At 49.8% G+C, this 20003-nt stretch overlaps 1 protein-coding gene across 2 annotated transcripts in view; it reads right to left on the reverse strand.

The window, feature by feature from the left end:
• Window positions 1-287: 287 nt before the first annotated feature.
• Window positions 288-20003, reverse strand: part of ENTPD7 (ectonucleoside triphosphate diphosphohydrolase 7) — a 42881-nt gene continuing 23165 nt past the window's right edge. For both annotated transcript variants that reach the window (XM_055119575.1, XM_055119574.1), the window contains exons 9-13: window positions 17649-17815; window positions 14951-15275; window positions 12294-12379; window positions 9777-9938; window positions 288-7661 (exon numbers count right to left, since the gene is read on the reverse strand). In XM_055119575.1, the coding sequence (XP_054975550.1) occupies window positions 7430-7661; window positions 9777-9938; window positions 12294-12379; window positions 14951-15275; window positions 17649-17815 (972 nt within the window). In that variant the 3' untranslated portion in view covers window positions 288-7429. The remainder of the gene's footprint in view (window positions 7662-9776; window positions 9939-12293; window positions 12380-14950; window positions 15276-17648; window positions 17816-20003) is intronic.

The following is a 20003-nucleotide window of genomic DNA, read 5'->3' on the forward strand; positions in this document are numbered from 1 at the left end:
CAAAAGTTTGTAAGTCTGTAACTGTACCTCACAGTGATTCACTAATAAAAAATTTTAAAAAAGCAAACTCCAGGGGCTGGAGCAATAGCACAGCGGGTAGGGCGTTTGCCTTGCACGCGGCCGACCCGGGTTCAATTCCCAGCATCCCATATGGTCCCCTGAGCACCGCCAGGAGTAATTTCTGAGTGCAGAGCCAGGAGTAACCCCTGTGCATCGCCAGGTGTGACCCAAAAAGCAAAAAAAATAAAAAATAAAAAATAAAAAAAAAAATAAAAAAGCAAACTCCTGAGTCTTTCTTATTTTACTTTGTTTAATTTGGGGGTCACAGCTGTGGTGCACAGGGGCTATTGGAAGTTACTCCTGACAGTGTTCTGGGGACCCGTGTTACAAGTGCTCAGGATCAAACCTGGATCCCCTACATGCAAAGCACGTGATCCGGCCACCGAGCTCTCTCTCCATCTGGGTGTTTAGCCTTTAAGTTAGATTGACAAACGCTGTCCTTTGAGGCAGGGGTTATGATTAACTACTGTTGCTTGCAACGACAGGACACAAATGGCGTGACACATGGGCCCATGTCCCTGCATGAAGGAATATCGTCCCTTTTTGTGGGGGCACTGTCTGTCTAGCTCAGCAGAATCCACAGTATCAGTGAGGATCTGGGGGAAACTGTTCAGCAAAAATGAACGTGAGGCACTAGAAAAACACACAACCTCAGCAACTCCCCAGCTCCCCAGGGGAAATTAGACGGTGAAACGCCTCCCACACACTGCCGCAGAGTCCTCCGCTCACGGCAGAAATCATGGCGAAGACGAGACATCTTGAGGCTGCGGGTAATGGGGAACTGGGTAGTGAGAATCTCACAGACAACAACGCACTGACACATCAGCAACCAAAGCGTGTGTCTGGGATCCTTGCTGGCAGAGGCAGAGTTTTAAGCTAGTAAAGGAGCAGCCGTAATGGGCCCAGCCCCGCAGGACAGCCTGAAAAGGGACATTGCTGGGTCAGCTGGGTGTGAAGAGGGACGAGAGTCACTGAGAGGGGATGCCAGAGAGGGAGAGGCACAGGAGAATACAGGCTTCATTGTTGCCTATGATCACACACACACACACACACGCACACGCACACACACACACACACACACATGCACACGCACAAGCATGGCTGAATATAGCCTGTGATTCAAAACTCCAACTTTGGTTTTTCTAAGAATGGCAAGAAATTATTGAATATATTTTAGAAGGAGAAAGCCCTTGTAGAATGGGTGATGGCTTGTTTTTACAAAACAGAGATTCTCCGAAGGATTAATGCACTCTGGAGAAGGCCCTGCACTCTTGACAATGTAGGTCCTCTTTCTGTTTATTTCTCTAATTAAATTCCTTTCAATAAAAAAATTTTGCTTTACTGAAAAAAAAAAAGGTCTCTAAGGGGCTGGAGCAATAGCACAGCGGGTAGGGCGTTTGCCTTGCACACAGCCAACCCGGGTTCGATTCCCAGCATACCATATGGTCCCCTGAGCACCGCCAGGACTAATTCCTGAGTGCAAAGCCAGGAGTAACCCCTGTGCATCGCTGGGTGTGACCCAAAAAGAAAGAAAAGTCTCCGAAGACTCATACTTCTGAGAAGCAGAATGGAGAGGAGGTATTTTTCCTCCACTAATAAAATCACACTGTCGTCCCTTTGTACATCGATTTGTTCAAGCAGGAACCAGTAACGTCTCCATTGTGAGACTTGTTACTGTTTTTGGCATATTGAATATGCCATGGGTAGCTTGCCAGGCTCTGCCGTGCAGGCGGGATACTCTCAGTAGCATGCCGGGCTCTCCAAGAGGGACGGAGGAATCGAATCTGGGTCGGCCGCATGCAAGGCAAATGCCCTACCTGCTGTGCTATCGCTCTCCTCTAATAAAAATGCTGCCAAAACTGAGAAATATTGAACTGCAAGCGCAAAAGGAGAACACTCGGGTGATGCTACAAAGGGAGTCTATTAGGACATGAAAAGGAGTCACTAGAACAAGTATTTCTCATGTCACTAACAAAATCCTCAACCTGGCAGAAGCAGATGGTTCTGTGATGGCATTCTCAAACTCCTGCCATCTGAGAGACTCATTTGGGAGAATTTTAAATTGTTACTTCACAGCAAAAAAATGAGAAATTATTTAGACACTCCTTCTGAACTGGTATGAAAAGAAAGTCAAAGAGAACAAAAAAGATACGCCAGCACTGTTTCCAGAAGTCTGGAAAGTACCCAAGAACCACAACCAAGTTTCTGAGATGGATCTAATGGGCATTTATACCTTAATGATTTAGATGGTTTCCATCCCATGGATTACAATTTCTGGCTAAGGAAACTGTACAAAATTAAGTTAATTGTTTAAAAGATATATCTAAAATCTTCGATGTCTTAAAAGATAAGTGAAAATAGATGGTAGTGAAAACCTTGGTACTATTTCTAACAGAATTTCTTTGGCATCTTATACCGATACATGAGCAGAACAGTGACAGATGGACAGCAGCAGACTGGGCAGCTGTGGCTGGCTGGGTCACGCGGGAGTAGGTTCTTATTGAAAGTCTTTTGGTTTTTCCATTTGGGGGACACACCTGGCAGTGCTCAGGGCTCCCTCCCAGTGGGGTTTGGGGGAACCCCCCATGAGGTGCCAGGGATGCTAGCACCCTGCCCGCTGTACTCTCTGCTCTAAAAGACCATCCTGTGGGACCCCATCCCGGAGGGTTTCGCGGGAGCTGTCCAAGCAGGGAGTATGTCTGTGGTACAGCTCACCAGCACCGCTCTCAGCCTCGGTTTCATCATTCACAAAAGCAAGGGTGCTGATGCTCTGGAAACCCTCCCCATCAAAGTCCTAATTTCTGAAATTCATGAATGACAGCGGCTGGAAGCTTGATTCCCATCAACCTTAATGTCAGGGAAGACCAGGCGACTACTGGCTCTCTTGCACAGTCTGGTCTAAAGCAAAAGCCGTATCCCCCTGGCTTGAAATGGGGTTTTCTACCATCTCTCCTGCTATTAATTCCCTTGCTACGGGGGCCTCATCTTGTCTTGTCTAAGCAACTGGTTTGCTAGATGATAAATGAGCCAGAGAGGTTCAGTGACTTGGCTCGACCACCAGCGCTAGTTAATGACGGGCAGGGACAGAAGCCACGTCGTCGGCTTTTGTCAAGTCCACCTAGGTGCCCTTCACTCCTGATAATGAGCAAAACATAGAACCAAGAAAAAGAGGGGCTGAGGAAAGGGGCACGTGGTGGGAAAGGCGCACCTGCTTCTAGGAAGCGGTCATGAGGGGTGGCTGCTCTGTTCCAGAGACATGAGTATGGATATGAAAGTCACAGGCGCAGGGCGGGCTTCCAACCAGACACGTTTCACGCCTCCAGTCTAAAGCCTTTGAAGTAAAAGAAAGTCTGAGGCCGAGGAGGGGAGAGCCCAGCTAGTCTGGATGACATCCGGAGAAGAAACAGAAGGTTGGGGGGAATGTGAGTAAAATTTCCTTGACCGAGAAAAATCAATCTTAGGAGAGAAGGATGGTGTAAGTCAGCCCTCTGCGCAGCTAGCTCGGCGACTGGAATGGCATGTGGGCAGCGACACATAGTTTCTTGACATTCTAGTGAAAAAGAATTCTGAGGGAAGTGATGGTTGTGCCAGCACTGACGAATAAAGTCTGTGATGGGTCTCAGGAATAACAAAAGTGCTCACACAGTGCGGGTTCACTGTTGCTCCGATCAGCGTGGGGAGGATTCAAAGGCACCAGTGGAATGTGAATTTTATGAAAACAATCATCTTGACAGAGGAACCACTCACCATGCAGGAATGTACACAGACATCTTAAAACACCTTAGCAGAGGCCTAAAAGAGGATTCGAAGCAACACAAGATGGTCTGGTTTCTATGAGTTAAGAACGTTTAATTATGAGAAAACAATAGATGACTGGTTCTCACAGGAAATAAATGATATGTCTTTAATGAAATGTCACTAAATTTCACCTAAAATGAAATGTCGCTAAAAAATCTGTTCTTTAGGAGAAATGGAAGAAGTGCAGAAACCAATACGAATAACAAAAATTAGGTTTTTCTGGGCCAAAGAGACAGCTCAATGGGCTGAGACTATGCTTGGCACTCAAAAGGCCTGGGTTCCATCTCTGCCACATGGGCCCCTAAACACTGCAAGGAGTAACCCCAAGTACCACTGAGTATGGCCCCCCCCAGAAAAAAAAGGGAAAAAAATTATTTTTCTCCTAAGAAGCATTATCAAAACATAGTTGATTTTTATAACATGGAATTCTGAGAAATCATATTCATTTACCATGAATTTGTCTTTATTACCTAAAGACAAGCTTAGATACAGTATTACTGAAACAATATAACACACAAATTAAAATATATTAGGAAAAAGGAATGCACTTATATTGAAAAATAATGAACACGGGAATCCTGAGTTTTCTCAGCTATAAAAAGAACACAGTATTATCCATCGGAAAGGTTGTCATCATGATTAAATAAGACACTTAAAATTCTTAAGACCGTTTGATACACAGTGCTTAACAAACGGTAGTTGCTAGGATTATAACCAAGACGAAGAATGACTTTCTAACAAGGGCTTCAAATGAACAGTCATCACCCCTCCCCGTCAATTCCGGTTGGGGCATACCACATGATCACGACCAGCCAATCAGCGAACTCCGGGTTATTCTCTAGGTTACCCTTTCTCAATTGGGGCCATATGGCTTCATGTGCACCCCCAAGATGATTCCCGGGGGGGAAATCCTGTAGATGGGATGGGGGCTGGGGGCAACCACAGCACCAGACTAGGACAAGAGCCCGCAGGAAGGAAACGAGGCTGGAAGAGGGCCAGCGCTGGGCAAAGGTTGAGAAACCCTGTTCTCGATCTCGCCAGGAAGTGACGTATCTGGAAACCGAGGTTTCCAGAAAAGTTTCCTGAGTAGGCAATGATTAGCAAAAAACATATTTTGATGTTATCAATGAGTAGTGCTGATTACAGGGCTCATTTACAGGGACACAAAAAGTTAAAAATGGGGGGGGGGGACAATGTAAGTATCTTAAAAATTAAAAGTTGCTATGACGCAAGTCCTGATGAAAAGTAAGAAATACTTCTAACCAAGACTCCGAAATTGAGGCCTGAGCAATACTACAGAGGGTAGGGCATTTGCCTTGCACGCGGCAGACCTGGGTTCGATTCCCGGCATCCCATATGGTCCCCCACTCCCCCAACACTGCCAGGAGTAACCCCTGAGCATTGCTGGGTGTGACCCAAAAAGAAAAAAAAGAAAGACTCTGAAATTGAAAATCACCAAAGTCCATCACCTTCTCACCTGCCAGCCAGGCCCAGGCACCAACCACTGATTTCCAGCCCACTTATTATTGGAGAGTCTTGATTGCTTGTTGTTTTTTTGGGGGTTTTGTTTTTGTTTTTTTTTTTGCTTCCTGTTTTATGAGGCATCAATTCCTTTCTGCTCCCAGTATGGACTTTATTTTTAATTCAGCTACCCCCGGCCCCCTTTAGAGTCAGGGACAGTTTTCCCTATTCACTTAATCCTATAAATCAAAGGCAACAAAAACAAAAAACAAAACATGAACTGGGGTCGAGGGGGGATGTAAGGAGGGGGGTAAGGTGACAAAAAGGAAGCAAGTTGCTCCAGCCCTGGGAATGTATTCTTGAGCAGAGCCATCAAGGCTCCATAAGGAAAGGCAGAGCAGAAAGACTCCATGGAGGAGTACGAGTTGAAAGAAATGAGAAACAGGGGCCGGAGTGATAGTATAGCACTTGCCTTGCACTCGGCTGACCTGGGTTCAATCCCCAGCATCCCATATAGTTTCCATGCAACCCTGAGCATTACCAGGTGTGACTCCAAAGAAAGAGAGAGAGAGAGAGAGAGAGAGAGAGAGAGAGAGAGAGAGAGAGAGGCAGAGAGGGAGAGAGAGGGAGAGAGACAGAGAGAGACAGAGAGAGAGCCATCTGCAAATGGCCATTCCCATACAAAGGAGAACAAAGCCCCTGAGGGCTGGTGGATGGAACAGGACTATTTTGGCTCTTCTCACTCCTCATTTGTGGAAATGCTATTAACAAAGCCATATCTTTACAAAGGTTCTGAAAGTTGCCAAAGGGTTTATGAATCTATATTTCTTTTTATTTTTTTATTTTATTTTCTTTTTGGGTCACACCCGGCGATGCACAGGGGTTACTCCTGGCTCTGCACTCAGGAATCACCCCTGACGGTGCTCAGGGGACCATATGGGATGCTGGGAATCGAACCCGGGTCGCCCGAGTGCAAGGCAAACGCCTTACCCGCTGTGCTATTCCTCCAGCCCCTATATTTCTTTTTAAAGTGTAGATTTGGCTTCCTTTGATACCATATGGAGACCATATGTTTCCTACTTCTCGGGAAAACATTAATAAATAAGAACTTGGGTTTTGTTACCATGTCCTCTGTCCTGTTACTGTTCTTTCTGATCCACAGCCCCACAGTAACGATCCCCGTCCCACCTACATACTGATCTTAGCAGTAGCATAAAGGATCTCTCCTTGAATCATCCCAGATAAGGGCTCGCAGAGATGCCTCGGAGACCTGAAACCAGACAGATCCAGCTCATCCATCCCATCTCAGTTTCTCCATCCGGCAAGTACGCTAATGGCTCAGAAAGAAAAATGAATGCCCAGACAGCCTGTGAGGCACATAAATAAGAAAAAAATTCCCATCTTGGTCATTCCAGGCACCAGCGACGATGTCAAAATCCGCAATGGACCATTGATTCACAAGAAGTTTGAACCTTTTAAAATCACATACAAGTAATCAGCAACTTGTATGCCAGGGATCCCGGGCCGCACTCAGGATGGCTTCCTTTGTCAAGTAAGCGAGAAAGCTGTATCATTTTGGTTGCCTGGCAATTCTTATCTGTCCCATGGAACCGCAGAGTGCTCAGATCCCTGTTAAAGGCTGTGGAAGTCCACAGAACTGGTATCTCTGTTACAGAGAAGAAGAGGGGCAGCTGCTCTTGCAAGAAATGTCTTTATCAGATGCTCCCGGTTTGGTCCCAACCAGCCCTCCGGTGTGCCCACTGCCGGGAAGGATCCCAGGAACACACCGGATCTGCCACAGAAAGCCGAGGCCGCAGGCTTCCCGGGACTAAGATTGGTCCCCCTGCGTTAGCACCAATCTCTCATTGTTTAATCCTCCACCGGTGAAATTACAGCTTCTCTCAGGAGGGAGAGTGGAAACTGAGATGGAAGACGCGTTGATTCGGAAGTGGAAGCTCTAAGGCCAAATATGCCCGATTTGTTTTCGCCAGGCACGCGCAGCATCTGAGCCGTTACAGGAAAGGGGTGGTGCGATCAATTTCAACGAGCAGCAACTCTGGGGTCCTGGGGGTCCTGGGGGTCCTGGAGCTCCCGGAGTCCACGCTCCGCCTTAGGGGCCCACCTGTACCCCCATCATGGGCACCATCTCTTCGATCCACAGCAGGTCCAACGGGGCTGAGGCGCGCGTGTGCCGGTGGTGGATCCGGCGCAGCCGCAGGAGGTACAGGATGATGGCCAGCAGCACCACCAGGATACAGGCGAAGAAGAGATAGTGGTTGTAGACAAAGGAGAGGCGGAGCCAGCTCCCGTGGGCCTGCCGGACCCCTTCTTGCCGTAGATCCCTAGAGGCGAGTCGGGAGGTGGACACAAGTGTTAGTTTCAGAAGCAGAGATGATAGACAGTGGCTTGGTCCATCTGTGCCTGCACCCTCCTCACCTGCCTACAGAGGGAGCCTCTGAGCCATCCCCGCTCCCAATTCCAGAAGCAACCCAACCACCAAAAAAAAAAAAACCTAAGGGAGCCGGAGCGATAGCACAGTATAGTAGGGCGTTTGCTTTGCACGTGGCCCACCCGCATCGCTGGGTGTGACCCAGAATGCCAACCCTCCCCCCTCAAAAAAAACCTAAAACAAAAACAACAGTGAAGACAAAAATTAAGCATAAAGCTAAGCAATAGCTCTGTCCCTCACTGGCCTACAAATTTTGTAAGTATGGTACTTGCAGGATAGGGTGGCCCTGAATCCAAGAAATCTAAGTCTATTTAAATTTAAAAAAAAATAAATGAATTTAAAGGCTGGCCATTCTTCCTGGGATATTTAGGAGATAACAAGATAGCCAGGTCAACAGCTGGAAAAAATAAATGCAAAACAGAGTTCAGGTGTCTGCTGCCTGTCCAGGACGAAAGCGGCTCGTTGAGGGGAAAGACACCAAGATCCATTTTTGTTTTGTTTGAGCCATCACGCAGAGTTTAAGTGCAAGAATCCAAAGGTGATAACATTATAAGACGTGGATTTCTGGTTTCTCTTGACCCATGCACAAGAACTGGCTAGGTGCTGGGGCCAGAACATCTGTGTGACTGAGATCAGAGAAAGGCACTCGTCCGAGGCATGAGCTTCCCGGGTCCTCTCTCAGTACTAGCCAGCTGCTAACGGTGCCAGGCCAGGATTTCCCTTTGGTTTATCAGAAATAATCCTGCACTGAGAGTCTGTAGAAATTATCCCAAACACCTTACAGTATATAAGAGTGGATGACCACAGAAAATGAAAATAGCTCCCAAAAAACATCTCGTGTCTCCTGTTCTGTTTCTGACCCATCAAAAAGCTTTCAGGTCCCCAACGACACGATCCGTGTCCAGAGGCACTACCACGAGAAACCATCCCTCTGGACAGAAAACAGGTGCCCAAGTCAGATATGTGTCCCAGGGTAACCTAAGAACGATGCCTGGGTGAGGAAGGGGTGCGGAGGTACATAGGGAAATGGGTCCAGAACCTGTATAAGAACCGAAATCCTAAACTCCAAATGACCACACACATCCATGGAATAGAGGGTGACGAATGACAAATCATGGGAATTGGCTGATAACAAAGGCGAACCCTTGGCCTGGGATGATAAAACTAACACAGAGTGGGAGTTGAGAGGGGACTGGGTAAGGGGGGATGAAGATAAATCAGAGGTGACAGAGGGACAATGGCAGAGAATGTCGTGGGCACTTTGGTGGTGATGGGATGCTGTGACTATGTATATCGAGAGAAGTTTTAACATGATTATAACCAGATGACCTAAATTAAATATTTTTAAAGGGCTGGAGAGATCGTTCAGGGGTTAAGGCACTTGCTTTGAAGATGGCCAACACTGGCTTGACCCCTGGCACCACATATGGCCCCTGAGCCCTGCCAGGAATGATCCCTCAACACAGAAAAAAGAGTAAGCCCTGAGCACCGCTGGGTGTGGCCCAACCCCCACCTCTAACCCCAAATTAAAATTTCTTTTCTGGAAAGACCAAATTCCATCTCTCACACTACAGACCACCACTCCCACCGCCATCCCCCACCACCTTCCAGCACCCCTGGGCAGAGGAGCACCCAGACTGCCAGGCTGAACACAGAACTATTCAGTCTACTTAGCCAAACATCGCCAGGAGTAGCCCCTGGGCTCCCAGACACTGCTTGGCAGTCCCTTCCCCCAAAAAATGGAATTTACCAGTCAGTTTACCAGTCAGTAGGGCAGTAAGAAGAGCTCCATCCTAAAGGCTGATCTGCTGTGGATTTCTGAGATTGCAAAAGCTAAGAAACAGACTCCACCCTATAACTTTCCGGAGACCTTTCTGCTTCGACATAAGTCGCCAGTTACAACACTTCATGTGATAGTGACAGGGGCTCAGTAACTTGGTGGCGGGAGGGATGTGGATCATTTACACCTCTGTGGTGCCAATGAACACCCGAACTCCAGGGTGTTTACCTGAGTGGCAAGAAGCGTGTCTTGTAGAGAATGGCTCCTAGGGTCCACTGGACCTCACGGTCATACACCAGCTGGGCTGTCCGCAGGTTTGGATAGTCGTAGGGAAAATGGAATCCTTCATGAAGGACTTGGTACACCCAAGCCGATTTGAAACACTGATATCTGTGTGGTGAGAAAGGGGACAATGTTTTCTCAAAGACGGAAAGAATAAGTTCTCGGGTGTTCCTTTGCACAATCCACGCGGATGTCAAAGGAGTCCCTTTTCTCCCCACTTCACAACTCGGCCAACACTTCACGCTTCACACTTCAGAGCTCTGCCAACTGAATCATCTCAGTGATGAAGAGAAGCACCTCCAAATGATGATGAACTTATGGCTGTTCTTTTTGCTGGGTTTGTTTGTGCATTTCTGCAGTTCCAGGGATGGACCCTCAGCCAGGAGAAACATGCGCCTTACCATGAACACACATCCCTAGGCTAATCTTTAATATATACATATATATTTATTATTTTTTTAATGTGCCATTATTTTCAAAGAACACACTGAAATGCTACAGATGGATCATGTGGTTTCAAGGACCAGCTTCAAAATAACACACATGGGGCTGGAGCAACAGCACAGCGGGTAGGGTGATTGCCTTGCACATGGCCGACTCAGGTTCATTCCCAGCATCCCATATGGTCCCTGGAGCACCGCCAGGAGTAATTCCTGAGTGCATGAGCCAGGAGTAACCCCTGTGCATCGCCGGGTGTGACCCAAAAAAGAAAAAAAAAACCCACAAATGGGTTTGAGAGAGTTTGGGAGTGGGACAGCAGAAAAAAAGATCTGCCTGGAGTTGGTGGTGGCAGCTGGTAGTGAAAGTAAGATGACAGGAATTCATTCTACAGTTTTATTATTTTTTAAAAAACAATTTTCTAACTAAAACACTCCCGCACAGCAGAGCCTGGCAAACTACCTGTGGTGTACTCAATATGGCAAAAATAGTAACGACAGTCCTCATTCCCCTCACCCTGAAAGAGCCCCCAATACGCCATCAGGCTACACTAGCATTCGAAAGGGATGAATGGAGATGTTCCTGGCCCGCTTGCACCAAATCTATGAACAACGGGATGACAGTGATACAGTGATTCAGTGAAAACACTTACAAAATGAGAGGACTGGTGAACCAAATCAGCAAAATACTGCTGTTAAAGTTTGGGTGGTGGGCTGAAGCCATAGCACAGCGGGTAGGGCGTTTGCCTTGCATGCAGCCAACCCAGGTTCAAATCTCAGCATCCAATATGGTCCCCCGAGCACCGCCAAGGGTAATTTCTGAGTGCAGAGCCAGGAGTAACCCCTGTGAGTCGCAAGTGTGACCCCCCCCCGCAAAAAAAAAAGTTTGGGTGGTAATGGGGGACAGAGCAATAGTACTGATAGTAGGGCATTTGCCTTGCATGTGGCCAAGTGGGGTTCAATCCCCAGCATCCCATATGGTCCCCTGAGCACCACCAGGAGTAATTCCTGAGTGCAGAGCCAGGGTAACCCCTGAGCATCGCCAGGTGTGACCCAGGAAAAGAAAAAAAAAGGTCAGGTGGTAATAACCTGAGAGTTTATGTTCATGCTTTATAAAAATCTACACTTTTGGGGCCGGAGCGATAGCACAGCGGGTAGGGCGTTTGCCTTGCAAGCGGCCGACCCGGGTTCGATCCCCGGCATCCCATATGGATCCCATATGGTCCCCAAGCACTGCCAGGAGCAATTCCTGAGTGCAAAGCCAGGAGTAACCCCTGAGCATCGCTGGGTGTGACCCAAAAAAAGCAAAAAAAAAAAAAAAAAAAATCTACACTTTTGACATTTTAATGAAAGGGTGTGTTTTTCTTGGTAAAATACCACCTCTTGGGGGCTGGTGCGATAGCGCAGCGGGTAGGACGTTTGCCTTGCACACGGCTGACCCAGGTTCGATTCCCAGCATCCCATATGGTCTCCTGAGCACTGCCAGGAGTAACTCCTGAGTGCAGAACCAGGAGTAACCCCTGTGCATTGCCGGGTGTGACCCAAAAAAAGCAAAAAAAAAAAAAAATTAAATTAAATAAAAAGACCACCTCTTTTGATTGTGAACAACTCAAGAGAACTTTCTCTGCTAACCACTGGTTTTCCTGGACTTATGCTAAAGCAGGCTCCATATTTTGGGCTCCTGTTCTACAGAAAATCAAAATCCAAAATGATCACATTTTCCCTCCATATAAAATCCAATCTGGGGCCACAGAGTCAGTACTGCAGGCAGGGTGCTTGCCTAGTGCACACCCCACCCAGATCTGACCACTGGCACTCTTCACCTGAGCCCTGTCAGAGGCGATCCCTGAGCCCTGAGCCAGGCGTAAGCCCTGAGACCTGCCAGGTATACTCCCCACACCACCCCTGCCTTGATTTTTTTCTTTCAAACACTAAAATCCACTCCGCACAACTGCTCTGTTTCCACCTTCCATGTAAAGCCTCATCCGTGGCAGGGCAGGGGCTGGGGGGGCAGGCAGGTACTCACTTGAGTCGATGCTCATCTGCGTGTGATGAAAAGAGACCGTTCTTGAATCTCTGCGTCAGAACTGGCCATGCCATGCCACAGTAATCCTGGAACAGTCAGAGAAACAGCGAGAAATTTAAATCGTGGCAAACTCTCACTTCCCCTGGTCCCAGCTTCCCCCCCATCCCCACCCCCTCCCATCCCTGCGCCCCCCTCTCCCGCCCTGGGGATGGAACCCAGAGCCTCACACAGCTTCAACCACACCTCTGGTCCTGAGCCCTTTTGTTCTGGCTTGGTTTAGGCTGTTTGGGGCCATACCCTGCAGGTGCTCAGGGTTTACTCCTGGCTCTGAACTCAGGGATCACTCCTGGCAGGCTCAGGACCATAGGTCACTGGCGACCAAACCCAGGTCGGCCAAGTGCAAGGCAAGTGTCCAACCCACTGTACTATCTCTCCTGGACCACTTTTAAAGTGACTCGTCTGCAACTAGGTGATTAAAAAAAAAACAAAAAAGCAGAAATAGTAGATGGCCTCATGGACCCTGTGCTGACCCTGTGCAATGCAGGTCCCGGAGCCTGAGGTGCTGAGTGGCCACAGCGACCGGGACTCTTCCTGTGTGTTCCCATCACCTCCAGATCCCTCACAAAGCCAGCCAGGCTGTGGCCCAGGGTCCTCTCTTGCTTCAGAGAAGGGGAAGGTGAGACCAGGCACTTTACTCTGCTCGACAGGGGCCTGGTGAGCCGAGACGGGAGAGCAGGAGGGTGCTGAGCGGCCAAAGGCCGACACTGGCCTGTCTCCGCCAGGAGCTGCACCCAAGGAATTGCCCGTGGGCTTGCTCACGGAACATCTCTGCATGTCAGCTATGTGCAAGGCACTGTTCTCGGGGGGTGCACAGTGAGGGAGACAAAAGGCCCCCGCGAAGCTTGTGGCAAAAGATAGATGGTAACTGTGTGTGTCCACATGCACAGGACACAGAGCACCGGACGGCAGAAACACTTGAGAAGAAATAATAAGGTTGGAAAGAGAGGGCGAAGGTGACACTGGGGAAGCCACACTCTCACCCGGGCGGCCAGGGCGCGTGTCCCGGGGAAGAGAACACTTGGTTTCAAAGTGAGAATAAAGGGCCACAGAGACAGGACGGCAGGGAGGGCACTTGTCTTGCACACGGCCGAACCAGGCGGAGTCCCTGCCATCCCACATGGTTTCCTGAGCCCAGCAGAGGTGATCCAGAGCACAGAGCCAGGAGTAAGCCCTGAGCACTGCCAGGTGTACCCCCACAAAGAAAGGGACACAATAGTCTCTTTGACCTGGGAAAGAGCACTATCAACCATGAGCATCTTGGCAAGAAGTAACTTGAGCCCATTGAGAGATGAGAGAAGACCCAGGCCCCAATCACACAGGGGGCCTGGAGTCTGCCCGGGAAAGGCAGGCGAGGATACTCCTGGGGAACTGGACGCTGGACAGTCCCTGTGAGCAGAGTGCCGCAAGGCTGACCCGAGCTAGCCTACCAGAAGACTTCTACCAGGACGGGGGGAGGAGGGGATGGCATGAAAGCACCAGGGCAGAGTAAGACATAGGAAGGGCCAAATTCTCCCCAGGAGATCCTGATCAGAGAAGATGCCAGAGGCTTAGGTCCCATCCATGCGTCAGGTGGATTTTTACTTTTTATGCATCTTGAATAGGAACCATGCTTCCATCCTCTGCTTTCGGCAACATTTTTCTACTATTCCAGGTGACTCTAGACCACCTGGACTCTTCCTGGCACAAGCTAAGGAAAAGAAGGTGGACTTGTCCACCCCTGCACACCCACTCCAAAAGCACATTAGAACTGGAGCACCCGCTGAGGGGAAATATCCCCAGGTGACCCCCACCGCCAGGCAGGCTTTCCGACAGTTATCTGCACCCAGTGGCACCAAAGGTGCTCTTCCCTCCCACACAGCCCGAGGGAGTGTCCTCAGCCCTCGACTGGCACAGGCCACCCGAAGGAACCCTGTGCAGGGGACATTCCTATCTGCTTCCATGTCTTAGATTCCAAAGAGTCCCTGGGGGGTGGGGGTGGGGGGCCTGCAGAGCACACGGTGGTCAGGGTCCACACTGGAGAAGCCAATGTCCATCCACACCGGACTTCAGAACAAGGAGGTCATGAGTGAGGCTCGAGGCCTGGCCAAGTTCAAGTTCAAGTTCCCTGGCACCAGGAAGGATCCACATCTCCAAGAAGTGGGGCTGAGCCACATTGCACACAAATGAGCTTAAAGGCAGGGTGGCTGACCAGCAGCTCGTCTCAGACGGCCGTGGGGGCTCTGGGCAGAAGGTGGGCACTGTGTTCCTGAGAGTCTCAGAATCTGCCCCTCTGCTCCCTAAGTCTCCCCCTCCCCACCCCACACACACAAAATCAAAATGTTGGCAAGTGGGAGGAAAAGCTATTCACTGCCGTGACATACTGAGGCTGGGACATGGGGTGTCAGGACACCCGGCGGGGGCAGAGGGGAGGGGAGCAGAATCACACGGCAGCTTCTGAGCTTCTCTAAGCCCCCTTCCTCACCAAGACGATGAAGGTTCCGGGGCATGGGCCAGGATGCCAGTGGCACCATTCCTTGGGAGCAAAGTGTCCAGCACAAAACTCAGGCATCCAGAAGCGAGCCACGAGTCCTCCCTCCCACTCCAGCCCCCCCCCGTACCTGAGCGGCCTTGGCAAAGGTGGGCCCGTGGTAGCGCCCGCCAATGCGCAGCACGTCCTCCGTGCAGTAGAAGAACTCGGAGAAGCCGTAGAACTCGCTGTTGTTGAAGTCGATGGGCGACTGGTAGATGCCGTTGAGCGAGGCCTGGCTGGTGTTGGAGCGGAGGAGCAGGGGGCTCAGCTGCGCCCCGCACGCGGCCCAGTCGCCCTTGCCCCGGATGTGCAGGACCCGGTCGCTCCTCTGCACCACGTCGGTGAGGCCCACGGGCAAGCAGGGATCCAGGAAGGGGTTGTCGGGACTCAGACCCGTTTTCTGGCCCAGCAGCCTGTGACCACAACAGGGACCGCTCATCAGACAGCCACCCCGGGGCTCTCCTCGGCTCGGCCTGTGAACGTGCCCCCCACCCGGCCCCCAATCTCGTTACGTTGTTATGTTCATCTCTGCCATCCAGGCAGAAGAAAGGGGGCACCCAGCTTAAGGACGCTTGATTGGGCCGAAAGGAAAGGAGAAAGGGCGGGAGGGCGCAGGGATGGCCAGCAGTGGTCAGTTCCCAGGCCATGTGGATTTCCACACGCGTGGTCACAATGAAATAGGACGTTGGGGCTGGAGTGACAGTATAGCGGGTAGGGCGTTTGCCGTGCATTCCCGGCATCCCATATGGCCCCCCAAGCACTGCCAGGAGTAATTCCTGAGTGCATGAACCAGGAGTAACCTCTGTGCACCTCTGGGTGTGACCCAAAAAGCAAAAAAAAAAAAAAAGAAGGAGGAGGAGGAGGAGGAGGGGGGGGGGAGGAGGGGGAGGAGGAGGAGGAGGAGGAGGAGGAGGAGGAGGAGGAGGAGGAGGAGGAGGAGAAGGAGAAGAAGAAGAAGAAGAAGGAGAAGAAGAAGAAGAAGAAGAAGAAGAAGAAGAAGAAGAAGAAGAAGGACGAAGCTCCATCCCATCTCTCTTCCCACTTGCCTCTTGAAAAAAAAAAAAATAAGGCTCTCACCAGACTGACAGCAGTTCTAGCATGTTGAAAAGACATGTGGGAGAAGATGACGAGAGGCCCGGGGTGTCTCCTGAGGAGGCAGGGCAGGGCTCCAGGGCTCCAGGGGGAAAGGAAGGGGGACAGGTCATGACTGCCACGGAGGCTGGGCAGAGTTTGGGTGGTCTCGAGTCTATACTGGCCCGGAAGCAGAATTCTCCTCCCTGAAGACACAAGCAGGGGCCGAAGCGATGGGACAGTGGGAAGGGACAAGGCTGGTGTGACGCTTTCCTGGTTTCTCACAAGCCTCGGGGCCAGCAGGAGCAGCCTGTACGCGGCCCCCGCTCCAGGGCCACTTACATGGACCTGAAGGTGTTCTCAGAACACAGACACAGCGGGCCGGAGAGAGCACAGGAGGTAAGGCCCCTGCCTGGCACTGGCCGACCCCTGAGCACGGCCAGGGATCACTCCCAGGGATCACTCCCGAGCACAGAGCTGGGAGAGCACTGGAGAACCACCAGGCATGGCCCAAACCAAACCAAAACTGACAAAAGGAATAGAAACATAGTGCTTGATGGTAACGTATCATCTGGAACAACAGAATTCTCCCAAAGCGCCTGGAACTCTAAATACTTGGCTCACATAAAGAAAAACAAAAACAAAAAACCTCATGAGACAATATTTTCATTAGCATGTTCCCAATCGACAGTAACTGAGTGCTGTAAGGAAATCACTCCAAATGTTACGTCATTCTCCAAACGAGTGCTTTCGGCTAAAGGAATGGAGAGAAACAACCAGAATAGGAAGGAACGCAGACCAGAAGAGAAGAGAGGGGTGAAGAACTCGTTCTGCCTGCTTCCCAAAGCATTTTAAAGACGAAAAGTAACACAACTGCTTGTATTTTCTGGTGTATCTCACCAGGATGTGCACTCAGCAATCTCGCCACACTGGAGCACAGGCTGGCTAGGCCGGACTTGATGCAAGTAAGACTGATCTGGGGGAGCCTGGAGGACGCCAGAATGACCCTCGGCAGTGACTGGGAGGACATGCGGTGGCAGGGACTGAACCTGGGGCCCTGTGCGTGCCAGTCAAGTCCTCTCGCCCTCAAGCTCCTCCCTCGGCCCCCAAAGATCGGTTTCTGAGCACAGTGCGCTTTGGAGCTTGTATATGCACGATGGACCCCAAGTCCTTCCAAAGATTCGGCTCCTGTGCAATGCCACGGACGCAGCTCCTGGCTTCCGTGCAGAAGGAACAAGGGGGAAGTGACCTTCCATTGCTAGGGCTTCAATCAGAGACTTAATAAGCCTCATCTGATGCCACAGAGTCGGCAGTGACAGGTTATGACGATACGCAGTTATACTTTTCCAAGTCCTTAAAAGAGCAGAGCACCTACTGGTGAAGGGATGGGTGTTTGAGCATTGTATAACTGAGACTTAAACCTGAAAGCTTTGTAACTTTCCACATGGTGAATCAATAAAAGAATTAAAAAAAAAAAAAGAGCAGAGCACCTGCTCAGCCTGTAACCTCCACGCAGCCAAGGGTCTCTAAGAAGTCACCCTATTGGCAGGGGCAGTCAGGCAGGAGAAACCGGCAAGTGAAGGTATCTCTCGTAGCAGGATGAGAATACGGCTTCCTAATTTCTGTAGCACAAGCTATGCTCTGCATCAGAAACACAGACAGCCCCCCCCGCACACACACACACAGACACACACACCCTCCCAGCAAACAGATACCTGTTCTTGTGAAGCGTTTCATTCAGCACCAGGTCCTCATAGCGCTGCCGAGCATAGTTGCCTCCAAAACCCAAGAAGGTGGTGACGTAGACCCGATACACGTGTTCCGTGTGCTGCACGTCACAGCCCAGGTTGAACTCGGCCAGCAAGATCTTCGCAGCCTCTTCCTGTGATAGGATGTAGAGAGGAAGAAGCCAATCTGAGTGTTGGTGGCTTTCTGGAGAGCTGTGACACTGCTAACGTACCAGGCTTGTTCGCTATGACTGCTTTTCTCATGCAGCATTTTCACCTCCATGGCATTATTTGTGTGTGTGTGTGTGTGTGTGTGTGTGTGTGTGTGTGTGTGTGTGTGTGTGATGCCAAGGATCAAACCCCCTGGGCTGTGCACTCAAATTTACCAGTGAGAGCTACATCTGTGTGTGTGTGTGTGTGTGTGTGTGTGTGTGTGTGTGTGTGTGTGTGTGTGTGTGTGATGCCAAGGATCAACCCCCCTGGGCTGTGCACTCAAATTTACCAGTGAGCCACATCTTTGGCCCAAGAGAAATGAAGACTTTTTCCTGTCTTTTACTTTGTGGTACCAGGGAGAACCCAGGGCTTCACACTTGCAAAACAAGTGCTCTACCTCTGAGCCACATCCCCAGCCCTTTCATAACGTTAGCTTAACAAAGACATAAATGAGGCCTTTAAACAAAGACATATGTGGTGCCTTTACATACAAAAGCACAGACATGAACAAATCAGAGACTAAATATCAAATTAGAGACAAAAGCACCATCTTTAAGACACACAGAAACAGAATCATTACGGAGGCTGTCATTCTCTGGCTAGTACCCGCACCCCAAAGTGGAAATGTTCATTTCTTAGGTGCAGGAAGGGGGGGAGCCCTTGATAAAAAATAAACCCAAAGAATCTGGGAGATGATCCTGAGAGCTCTTCTAGGGTCTTCTCCAAAACTAATCAAGAAACCCTCATGTGGGGCTGGAGCGATAGCACAGCGGGTAGAGCGCTTGCCTTGCACGAGGCCAACTCAGGTTCAATTCCCAGTATCCCATATGGTCCCCTGAGCACTGCCAGGAGTAATTCCTGAGTGCAGAGCCAGGAGTAACCCCTGTGCACTGCCGGGTTTGACCCAAAAAGAAAAAAAAAAGCCTCATGGTCCCTATGGCAGATTTGAGGATTGGAAGTCCAACATCACTGCACCTCCAATGAAAAGGGGCTCTTTGGGGCAGGGACTTTAGATACAGAGGCTGGATTAATTAGGTTCTTCAGTTCATGCCACATTATCATGACAAAGTCCCCCGTGGGTTTCCTCATTTACTCCCTTTCGCCCTCAGAGTTCTCACTCCCATTCCTGACCTTTGCCCGGGCAGCTACAGCTGTGCTACTGTGCATAGAAACCGCTCAAAGTGGGTAAAGGACCAAACAGGATGGCCTCTCAGTATCTCTACTGCAAACCAGAATGTGCAAAAGGTGGGGGGAGGGAGGGAGAGAGAGAGAGAGTGAGAGAGAGAAGGAAAAGTGCCTGCCATTGAGGCGGACTAGGGGAGGAGGGTGGAGTGGCAGGAGGGATACAGGGAATATTAGTGGGGGAAATGTACACTGGTGGAGGGATGAGTATGACTGAAACCGGATCATGAAAACTTTGCAATGGTATCTCAAGGCGATTCAATTAAAAAAAAAATTTTTTTTAGAAAGGAATGGTTTGCACGGGAGCCAGAGTGATAGTACAGCAGATAAGGCATTTGCCTTATGGCTGACTGGGGTTCGATGCCCAGCATCCCAAATGGTCTCCCAAGCACCGAAGCAAAAAAAGAAAAAAGAAAAGAACGATTTGCATGGGGACAGGAGAGACAGCACAGGGGTTAAGGCGCTTGCTTTGTTTGTAGCCAACAGAGATCCAATCCACGATGCTGCTAGGAGTGACCCTTAAGCAAAGAAATAAGAGCTAAACATCACTGGATCTGCTTTTAAAAAAAAAAAAAAAGAACTATTGCAGCACACATGTGTTTGGTTTTAACATGCTTGATTGTATTCTCTTATATACATTCTCTGTCCATCTCGGAGAGTCCAGCAAGCTACTGAGAGTATCCTGCCTGCACGGCAGAGCCTGTCAAGCTCCCCGTGGTGTATTCGATACGCCAAATACAGTAACAATAACGGGTCTCATTCCCCTGACTCTGAAAGAGCCTCCAATATGGCACCATTGGGAAGGATGAGTAAAGAGAGGCTGCTAAAATCTCAGGACTGGGATGAATGGAGACGTTACTGGCGCCCACTCAAGCAAATCAATGAACCACAGGATGACAGTGATACAGTGATTGCTGTATTGAGTACACTATTCTTATGCCCAGCTAT

This window comes from Sorex araneus, chromosome 11, assembly GCF_027595985.1.
Source record: "Sorex araneus isolate mSorAra2 chromosome 11, mSorAra2.pri, whole genome shotgun sequence".
Lineage (NCBI taxonomy): Eukaryota > Metazoa > Chordata > Mammalia > Eulipotyphla > Soricidae > Sorex > Sorex araneus.